This window comes from Azolla caroliniana, unplaced genomic scaffold (genome assembly GCF_043228905.1).
Source record: "Azolla caroliniana isolate FFs.n. ecotype wild unplaced genomic scaffold, voAzoCaro1.0.p SCAF_14, whole genome shotgun sequence".
Classification (NCBI taxonomy): domain Eukaryota; kingdom Viridiplantae; phylum Streptophyta; class Polypodiopsida; order Salviniales; family Salviniaceae; genus Azolla; species Azolla caroliniana.
The window spans coordinates 17,926,867-17,938,029 of record NW_028230449.1 but is presented as its reverse complement, the minus strand read 5'-3'; the positions used below and the strand labels follow the sequence as shown (position 1 = coordinate 17,938,029).

At 35.6% G+C, this 11,163-nt stretch overlaps 1 protein-coding gene across 1 annotated transcript; it reads left to right on the top strand.

Annotated features, from left to right (window-relative positions):
• Positions 1-1,082: 1,082 nt before the first annotated feature.
• Positions 1,083-2,907, top strand: LOC147855685 (tetraspanin-8-like). The gene is made up of 2 exons (XM_087330785.1): positions 1,083-1,629; positions 2,123-2,907. The coding sequence occupies exons 1-2, from the start codon at positions 1,135-1,137 to the stop codon at positions 2,432-2,434; spliced, it is 807 nt and encodes a 268-aa protein (XP_087186911.1). The 5' UTR covers positions 1,083-1,134; the 3' UTR covers positions 2,435-2,907.
• Positions 2,908-11,163: the final 8,256 nt, after the last annotated feature.

The following is an 11,163-nucleotide window of genomic DNA, read 5'->3' as shown; positions in this document are numbered from 1 at the left end:
GCGGGAGTCCACGAGAAATAGCAAATATGCATAGGGTAAGCGTAAGTGATAATCGAACAAATGTTTGAACAATACAAAATCAGAGTGTCGAGGATTGGGGGAGCGGCTACAGTTTGATGTAGCCCCTTTCATTTCGGTATAAGGTGTTACCATTATGCAACGAGTGGTGCAACATGTCTCTAGTGATCGGGCCGGGCGAGGCACTATCCATGGCACATACAACCTGGCCATGGCATGACACAAGTTTCTCGTGCCATGGCGGGCCATTCACCAGCATGGCACATGCCATGTTATATAGGACTCGTCATTCACTCCCATGGAATTTCTAGAACACAATCAATCAAAGCGATTGATCTCACGCTTTTTCTTCGTTACGACCGATCAACGAACAGTATTTGCCATTTCTGTGAGCTTCCGGACTGAGAGACACGAGAAATCGAGGTCTCAAGTTCATTTCCCGAGCCCCCCCCGCCCCCCCTAATTAAGGTTTAATAGAGGAATTTAGGGTTTAATGGAGGAATTTAGGGTTTACTGGAGGAATTTAGGGTTTACTAGAGGAATTTAGGGTTTACTAGAGGAATTTAGGGTTTAATGGAGGAATTAGGGTTAAAAAGTACAATGTGAAAGTGGAAAAGCTACCAACAGCTACTAAAGCTACAAAATTCAAACACAGAGCGACGGAGGGAGGGAGAGACAGGGAGAGGAGGAGCAGAGTAGTGTTTCTAGGGTTTTCTAGGGTTCTAAACAAGAAACAGAGCAGAACCCATTTTGCTTTCTTCCATTCAGTAACAGATAGAGAGGTGTCTGTGGTCTGTGTGTGTTAGGGCTTTGTAAGGATTTAAACAAGAAATAGAGCAGAACTCAGTTCCCGCTACTTTCATTTTGAGAGACAGAGACAGAGAGACAGAGAGAGAAGAGCTTTAGTGTTTTCTACGTTTCTTAACTAGAAACAGAGAAGAACCCATCCTGCTTTTCTTCAACAAAGAAAAAAAAAACTGAAGAACATCAAAATTTCACCTCTTCATTTAGAGGGAAATATCGCAGGAGCTGTTTTTTCTGTCGGGGTTTTTTCTTTCTTTCTTTCTTTCTTTCTTTCTTCTAAGGTTCTACGCAGAGAAGCTTGAATCAGTAGAGATGGGTTTGAGTAAGCATTTCCTGATCATTACAAACCTAGCCTCCCTCATTCTCTCTATCCCCATCATTTCCTCAGGGATATGGCTCTCCACAAAGCACCATTCTGATTGCTACCAATTCCTTCAAGCCCCCATCACAGCACTGGGGTTCTTCATTTTGCTCCTCTCTATCATGGGGCTCATTGGCACATTGAGGAGCTCAGCATGGATTCTCTGGTTCTACATGGTGTCCATGTCTTTCTTCATCTTGTTGCTTCTATGTTTCACTATATTTGCATTTGCTGTGACTGATAGAGGAGCAGGGGAGGTGTTATCTGGGAAAGGATATAAGGATTACAGGCTTGGCGAGTATTCAACATGGTTGAGAAGGAAGGTTCACAATAGTGAGAATTGGAAGAAGATCAGGTCTTGTCTGGAAGATGCACATGTGTGTAATGGCCTTGAAGCATACAAACTTGCAACTGATTTCAACAATGCTCTCCTTACTCCCCTTCAGGTACTCACTACTGTTTCTTTGCTCATACATACATACATACATACATACATACATACATACATACATACATACATACATACATACATACATACATACATACATACATACATACAGGCATACATGCATACCTACATACCTACATATCTACCTACATACATACAGGCATATAACATACATGCATACCTGCATACCTACATACACACACATTCATGCATACCTACATACACACATTCATGCATACCTACATACACACACATACACACATGCATGCATGCTTCCATACATAAACATGCATACATACTTGCCGGTTTGTGTTTGTATACACATGATATGTGCGTACCTATGCATGAATGTGACTATTCATGTATGTATGTGCAGAACATGTAAGACAATGTAGTTTCTTCTATACAAAGACTTTATTTTTTAGTTTGAGTTAATTGTTATCTGTGTTAAGTTTTTTATTTCCTTCTTTTTTCTGGGCTGTTTTCTGTAGTCTGGGTGTTGCAAACCCCCGACTGTTTGCAACTTTTTGTTCTTGAATGCAACGTATTGGACACGGCCGCTTAGTCAAGATGCAGACCCTGATTGCTACACCTACGATTACCATCAGAGCGAGTTGTGCTTTGGATGCGATTCGTGCCGAGCGGGAGTGTTGGCGAAGGTCAAGCACGATTGGAGAAAAGTGGCGATCGTCAACATTGTCATGTTCATGTTCCTCTCCCTTGTACTGGCTGTGGCATTTCATACCTTTTACAAGGCCCATAAAGAGGGTGCATATAGTGGATATAGCAAAGATGCCATATGAAAACTCATGTCCAAAGTATGGATACAGGTGCCATTTCTTGTATCCAAATTCTGCTACTATGGATCAAACAAGAATGTCATAGGAGTTCATATTCCCAAGGCTTCTTCTATTGGGTGGTGATATCTGGATTCACATCAAGTTTTTCACTGAATTTCATGCGATGGACATTTCTTCTTTAAATAGGAATTTTGAATAGGAACCTACTCTCTCGACATATATCCTTTTGTTACTGCTTTGTAGTAGGGCTATTGCTTTGAGATAGCATTCGTTTGATCAGAGTTCTGATCCTAAAATGATCACAGCATCATTGATCATGTAGTAGACTATTTTGGTTCGGTGAATTCGGACTTTCTTTCTTGTTTTGCAAAAACCTATTTTTGAGAGGAATTTGGTTTTTCTACCCATTTTATAGCACGACTATTGTTTAGAGATTCCCTCTTTTGATTCGATCTTTTTATCTTAAGTTGTATATTTTACTGGTATCAACCAAAATATATTTTTGAATCAGATGCAATTTTCAGTGGTAAGGTTGTGCTTTTGCAACTCTTAAACATGATTTCCAATCCTAGATGTTTACTGATTTACTTAATTTGTATTTTCAAATTGAAAATGCCTTCCCATTGATGCTTGTTTTTAAGTGAAGTTATATGCTTTAAGTGTGGAATTGAATTTGAGTTTGTCACCCAAATTCTTTCAACTTTACTCTCTATTTTCTTCAGAAAAGTCTGCAAAGTCTTATTTGAGGACTCTAGTTACCTTACTGATTGGTGAATGATATGTCATGCTTTGGTACTTACCTTATCAGGCCATTGATGAAATGGGTACCTTAGCCCTTGATGAGCTCTACATATTCAGATATTTGCACACAATCTTTTCATACCAGAGTGATGCCTTGAATGTCTTGACATGGTTATTCAAAGTGACAAAAGTCAAATGTTGGCATGGATTGAATGGCTGGCAAAAGCAGAACCATCTTTTAAATGGGTTCCTAATGGTAACACAATATCTTTAATGACTAAACTAGATCACTCAATATTGTTATACACACAATCAATCAATAGTAGTATCTTGTATTATGTTCAAACTTGGAATCTATTCACAATGGCTTGTACATGTGTTCAAGTTCATTGTAGTTTGTTTCGCTTGTTTGATCTTATCCTTCATGTCACCTTCTCCACCTTTGGGGCATCATCCATAGCTACATGCATCAAACACTACTTACCACTAGATTTTATTCAAAAATATCATGTGCTATGCAAACTATTTAGGGAACTTGAAACCAGAAGGATGCTTCCCACCATCTTAATCTTATGCCATATGCCAAGGAAGCATAAATTTTGTTGGTGCAATTTGTACCATGAGCTCCCTATCAAAGAGAATTCAATCCATCTTGAGTGTGACAATATACATATATAGATAGATAGAAATAGAATTTTCATGAGGCACTTAAAAATATGTGGTTGTGGTTGACTTCGCATGCCAAGGAAAAACAATGTTATGAATTTGGAGAATTCCGTTTGCTTGACAAGACACATTGGAAGATATAAATTTGATGTTGTTATGGCAATACTAAGAAGGGAAACAACTAAATGTAGCATGAAATTTTTATATATATGATATTGTTAAGGTATTTTAATGGGGTAGGACCTAAATGTAACATACCAAACTATTGTTGTTATTATGAACATTATCATAAAGGACACAAATGTTATTCTATTGTAAGGCTTGGATCAATTAATATGGAATGTCATCACATCATATAGCTCATTATGAATCATCCCATGTAAAAGGATGCACTTGTTATTCACAATAGTTCCTTGTACAAGTCTTTCAATGCTATGAAAGAATTATAAAAACTCATTAAAATATTACTGTAAAATGAATTGCTTGTTAGCGAGAGGGAAGTTTTTGGTATTATGCGCATACCCCAGAAATCTTGCTATCCTAATGCAAATAGAATTAAGGGTTGATGTTACATGTGTTTGATTTTGTTAACACGGTGCCAAACTCCAAATATTGTGTCACAATATGATTAGACAAAACAAAAAGACATGCACAAATATTACGAACATATGCAAGATTTTGTGCCTTTTAAAGGACACTGATATTGACATCTTTTTCTTTCCACGATACAAGTGAAAACGATAGCAGTATTGTAACACCTTTTTTTAGAGCGATTAAAATGAACTCAATATCAAGCATATTTGTTCGAGATTTGAATCAACAACGGTAATGTTGCAAAAAGCACAAGTTTTACCATTGCAACTCATCTTCGCATATTTGAGCTTCAAAGATTCATCAACACGTAACCTAAAAAACAATCAAAATTTCACATTGTGACTTAGCACATGTCTTGTCGGTTATTAAATGGTTGTGTTGCAAATTTCCTTGTCACTTCTACAAATTTTACATATTTGTATAGGACTAGAGGATCAATGAGAATAAATGACATAGACACACCTAACCAATGTGAAAACGCAATTAGTTTAGCGTTCTACTTGTCGGTGTTTGGTGGAATTAAATAAACTAAATTTGGGGCTTTGTTTTTGGGGAAAAAAAAAATGTAAAACTTTTTTTGGGGCTTCGGAGGGACATATTTTGTGTTATAATAAATGTCACTAATCTCAATATGAAACATTTCAACAATATACTTGACTGCCAAAGAATTTGGCATTGGCTCTAATTTCGTGGATAGTTTATTGCAAATGTTGGAGAGTATGGTTGATCAATAAGGGGTAATTGCAACAAAAAGATTAAGTGTATACTAAATCTACAAAGCAAACATGTGGTATGAAATATCCATGCTATTTAATCAACAAAATAAACATTGCTAATGTTGGCTAAAATATTTCAAATTAAGGTTATATGCTTTTTTACTATTACAATTTACATATTATACATCTCTAGTCCCAAAGATAATACATTGAATGTACAAACATGTTTCAAGTGTTTGTGTCTTGTTTGATGACGATGTCCCAAGCACACTAAACAAATCACCCATGAGTCGTCACCATTAGCCCATGTGTTCCTCAAGCATGCGACTCGTAAGCTAAGGCTTGAGAATATTTTAGGGCAATTAACAAAGCTTACATTATCCTTTGTAAAGGAGTTTCAAAATGTTAAAACATTTACTAGACTACATAATCGAAGTGCGAAAACATGAAAGGCGAGTCTTGCAACAAGTAACATAAGCTACACAATTCTATCAGACTACTTGGGAAAATTAGAGAGAAAACACCGACAAAGCATGGATAAATAGATTTATAAATATGGCTTTAATGCCTTTAAATGAGGTTGCTATGACCACAAGTTGAAAGATGGGCAACGGGAATCAACCTAGCATGTAAAAAAAACATAAGCAAAAACTAAAATATAAAATGGATAAAAAGAAAAGGAGGGTTGAGAGAAACCCATCCAATCTCCTTTAGAGGGGAGCCTTTTGAACAAAACAAACAAAAGGAGGGCTAGATTATCTCTTTTAGAGAAGACTTGGGGATAAACAAAGTGTTGGCAATCCTGTGAAACATTGCCTTTTTTAGTTAGATTATTGTCTCTCAAAGGAAATAGAAGATATGATATCCTTGCATCAATATGTATGGACTCGTTGTGAGGTGATAAAGGTGGAGTGAGATAATTTTGACGAAAGCTCTCATCTGGATGGAGTATAATTGTTTGTGTAGTTTAAAGTTTTCTCATTATCCATTATAAACTCTTGAAAGTGCATGTGAGCTGTGTCTCGCAAACATGGTCGGCTTAGAGTTCTTGGATAACTCTAACCAGTGGAGCAAACCAAATAAATAGAAAGATGTGCATGTTAATTGCCAAAGAGATAGAACGGATGGATGATCATGCAAATTTAGAGATTTGGAGGCATATTTGTTTCACTTCTTCTAAGGGTCAAATTACCTTCACATGATTATGTTCACTTTCAATGTTATAACACATTCTCCTTTTGTGGTCACGTAAAAGAAAGAATCTCTAAAAGAGATATGCAAACACCTAAGAGTCAAAATGAAAACAACCAACTGCGCTTTGGATGATGTGTCAAGCTATGGAAGGAAAAATTCATGAAGCATATTGCATGCATTATCAATAATTCAATGCCACATAAGGAAGATGGTATCAATTGGATACTCTCTTATGGCTAAAATTTAAGAATTCTAGAAACGTCAAGACCATACGAAATCAATGAATGGTGGGAACCCAACATAATTCATGTGTATGATGCATCGTAAAATCATCTTCATGCACACACCATATACATGCATACTTCGTTTTTCTTTGGTTTCATGTCTTGGTAATTCAAAATGGACACAACATTGTGATTCATAATGTTAGGCTTTATTCATTTCATATTAATGCATGTATTTTGTTTTCCTACAAGAATTCCAATAATGACAAACTTTCGTTTCAATTAAGTATCATATTCGTTCATTTATTGGATAGTTGTTATGTACTTTTCTAAAAGCCATAAATGTAACCCTAGCATAGGAGACAAACAAATATAACGAGTATTCCATAGAAGGGACATGAACAAACCCTATGTTTTATAAGACATGTATATCCTACTGCTATCAATGAGCAACCCATGGGTCACTACTTATGTATAGTCTCTATCCTATTGCATGAACACATACCATTGTTAGCTAGTACGTACTCAACATCTTTTGTGTCTAATTGTTAGTATGTGGTCCACAATTGTAGAAGGATATGCTATGTTTACATCATTAGATATAACTTTAACACAAAGGACGATACCTTACCTTATTTATCAATGGGCCTACCAAGTCACAATTTGAAGAGAAAAAGATGGCTTGAGTTAGCCACCCTCATTGTCAATTTAAAATTTTGTGACAACCATTATGAAAGGATTCACAATAAAAGAAAGTAAAAGTGATATCCTTGGCATATGCTAGTCAATTGCAACGTTTTTTGATGTTTATGTTGCCCAAACGTATATGTGGTTTTTCATTTACCACTTGATCCTCCGTATCTCTAAAGATATATCCACCAATGAAAAGCACCATGATTATGCACTTAACATACTAAAAATGCATGTTTTGTGTGCTTTGTTGAGGACAAAGCATTAACAAGTATATTATTATATCCATACATGAGGTGGATATAAAGCATTGTCTTGATGTTCATCTTTATGGTTAGATGGTATAGAAAGGAATCTCTTATCGTGACCATCCATCTTTATGTTTTCATGGTATATATGGATTCTCTCCATTAATCTTTATGTCACTTTCAGGGTTTTAACATATTGGATTCTCTCACATACCATTTCCACCTTATGAGTGACAAAAATAATGTAACTCTTTGTTCAATGTTTGTTGTTCTAGGCATTTCATGCATGGAGAACTTTGCAAAGGAACACAACAATTAACAATTGAAGGTTGATCATATCACTTTTGTTTGCTAACACTAGTTCATGGGAACCTCTATTGTTGTCATGCATGGTAGATTGATGCTAACTTGTTCAATCAGATGGAAAAAAGAGAATTCACATATGTATAGCTCACCTTAAACTTAATTAATCATTATGTTTTTCTCTAGATCAAACTTTGTTGCTCCTAGTATTGCATGTGCACTAGTGATTAGTAAAACGGTCACCCTTATGGTGCTTTTCATGGCAACTTTATGAATTCTTTACTTTACAAGTCAACTTTATGAATTACTTATCCCTTTTCGTTAAACTTTTTTTTTTATCCAGCTTATTGCCAGTACTTTTCATAAAGAAGGACACCAATAATGGAGTCCAAAATGTGAAAATTTTGTAAACTATGTTGGATTAGACTTCGAACAAGTTGCTAAGTCTGATGTACAAAACCCCCCAAAGCACAACTCTACTTGACTTGGAAAGATCTAAAAGGAACTGCCAAAGTAATTATTAAATATGTTGAGGACGCAGTATCACAATTAAATTTTTTAATAGAAATTTTTCGAAATAAGTGTTTTCTAGATTTGGAAGGATTAAAAGAATCTCTCGGCCAACGGCATGATAGGTGTGTGATATTCGGTAATATGGTATATGTCTATTAGAATATGGTAACCAAAGTTCGAGTGTTGTGTACAACTTGATATTTTTACAAACAACCACAATGTCTAACAACCAATGGCTATGCGGCATACATATGTGTGCCCATATTGTAGGTATAGCTCGATAGTCTTTTGAAGATACACGTTATAGTTATGTTTTAATGCAAGTGGCAAGAATATAAATTTGTATTAATGTCATTGGACTATTTTCGTGTCAAACCTATACTTTTTGTAATCCGAGAGCTTTGGAATGTACATTTCCTACCATTTAATCTACTACCCCATGGAGTGTGACCGATACAGTTTGTCTCAAGGAGGAAGTTGTTTTAATATGCGAAGTGTCGACATTTCACAAACAAGCACTTTATTATCTCGATGCCCTTGCTGTCATGACTCATATGTTGTATCATTACATATGAATAAGAATAACAAATGTGTGTACTTCCCAAAAGTAAAGGTGATCAAGTATGTATGTTAAAATGTTAATGCAATACCTGAGTAATTGGGTTTGAGGGGTGATCACCCGGTTTTCGAGATAATTGTACATGCACGTCGCACAATAGTGAGTTATTGCATGGAGCATTGGTTCCCACTTTCAATGTTTATTGAAAAGAAGTTCATCGATTCACTAGAAATCTTCATAACTTGTACGATGTTGTGATAGATTACATAGCTTTATCAAACTACGTTAGCAAGCTTGCTTTGGTTTTATGTCGTAATTCATTATGTTAAATTGTGTACCTACTTTTGACTAATTGGAAGTTTAAGCATTGACGTAAAACCAAACTTGTATCTATTTGCTATATTTTACATGCCCATGCACTCATACTGATGCAAAATGATTATATTGTATACATATGGATGACACACACACACACACATGCATATAGTTTGTCTTAATCAAAGATCATACAATTACGATAAATTCCAACCCTATATTACATATAACAATGGAACCTTGATCATAACTTGGTAACTTTCAACCTTTGAATGACCAACTAGTAGCCTAATAAAAGGCACTAGAACACCAATTTTGTTAAGATTTCGATGTACGTTGTACTCATGATAGTAGGCTCTAGCTAATTGATATGCTCTCTGATTTTGGTACCCTTTTGTCATGACCACTTGCGCAACAACATTGACGATACTCATGACAATCACTCACTCTTTGATCCAAACTTATTCTCATACTCATGCATCAATGTTTGTACAATGGTTTGGACCATACAAAACCATAAACTTTTGAGTTGCATATTTGTTTTCATAAATATAGGTGGTAACATACCTAAAGTTAAAAATATGTGAAATTCCCTTCAAGGTAAGATTGTATTGAAAACAAAAATGTGTGGACAAGCATATTTAGGTGGAGCATAAATAGAAGTTATTTCTACATATATTCACTACATGTACATATGTGACACGACCGAAATATATGTTTGTCAACATGTGAGGTGTGTATGCATGTTTTCATGATGTAAGACTTATAATTAGCATGCACATGCATACTAGTAAATCCATAAACACATAGAGTAAGGTTATCTATATACATTGATCCACATAAAATGAGATCATATATATACACACATTGCCCATTTATGAAACCCAAGTGTAGATCAACCTCCATACTCCTCATTGATTGAACACTCTTCATTGGATTCACAATCTTACCATTTTGGGATGAAGAATAGAGCCTCGTTGTACATTGTTCTCATTAATTTGACCATTTCAACTAATTTAGTGTAATTGTGTACATTGTAGTCATCAAAGTAGGAAGGAAATAAACGAAAGACACGTGTATATTAACAGCTCTAAAAGATCAAAATGTGGCCAAAAGGATGTTATGATCGAAAATGTTGTCTTATTTACAAGAACAACAACAGACTTATGGGATACCTTCCCCAAGTAGACTTACTAAAAGTACATATAGCCATGTTTCTTGGCAAAGAATAGCATAATGGATGTGTCACACATTCACATTTAATGCAAAGAAAAAAAGATAATGACTCTATATTAGCTTTGTAGTTTCAAGTGGGTGACGTAAATGTGATGTAAGCATACAAGTTAGAATCCAAGGAAATTGCTTCGCAAACATCCACAATTGATTGTTGGTGTGCGTTTTGTGGTTACAATTTATGCATGATTATATGTTAGTTGTGTATAATTGTGCATTGTGGAATGGACAACTCTTATTTGTTTATAAGAGATATATGTAAACTTGAAATGACGACATTTAATCATGCCAAAGTCTAGGGAATTGGGATTGAAGATGCTTAGTACATGTTCAAACATCGAAACTCAATTCTAGAAAGATGATCTTGAAGTGTATTATAACTCATAGTCATTTGTGGAATGTTTGTGGCGAATCACATTATAAGCACCCCAACAAGGTATGAATGATGAGTAATGTTAATAAGATTTGAAGGGTGCATCTTGAGGTTTGAATAAGCCAACCAACGGTTCAACGCCACTCATATGTGCCCATCATCAATCAAAAGGCATCCATCCATCCACTCACAAAGTTAGCTAGCTATGTTAGTTAGTAAGTCGGTAAGCTTGTCAATCAAGTCACCATTAAGAAGAGTCGGCCTCACTCGTGCCTCAGGAATGGATAGTCAAGAGTTCATCCTCCAAACCATCATGAATCGATATTTAATATGTGAATACATGTATGTGTGCGCACAGTGGTA

What these genes read in the sequence shown, in the direction of transcription:
- LOC147855685 (XM_087330785.1), top strand. Translation starts at nt 1,135, where the DNA reads ATGGGTTTGAGTAAGCATTTCCTGATCATTACAAACCTAGCCTCCCTC. An exon ending in CTCTCCTTACTCCCCTTCAG is followed by an intron (nt 1,630 to 2,122) that starts GTACTCACTACT and finishes TGTTTTCTGTAG; the next exon opens with TCTGGGTGTTGCAAACCCCC.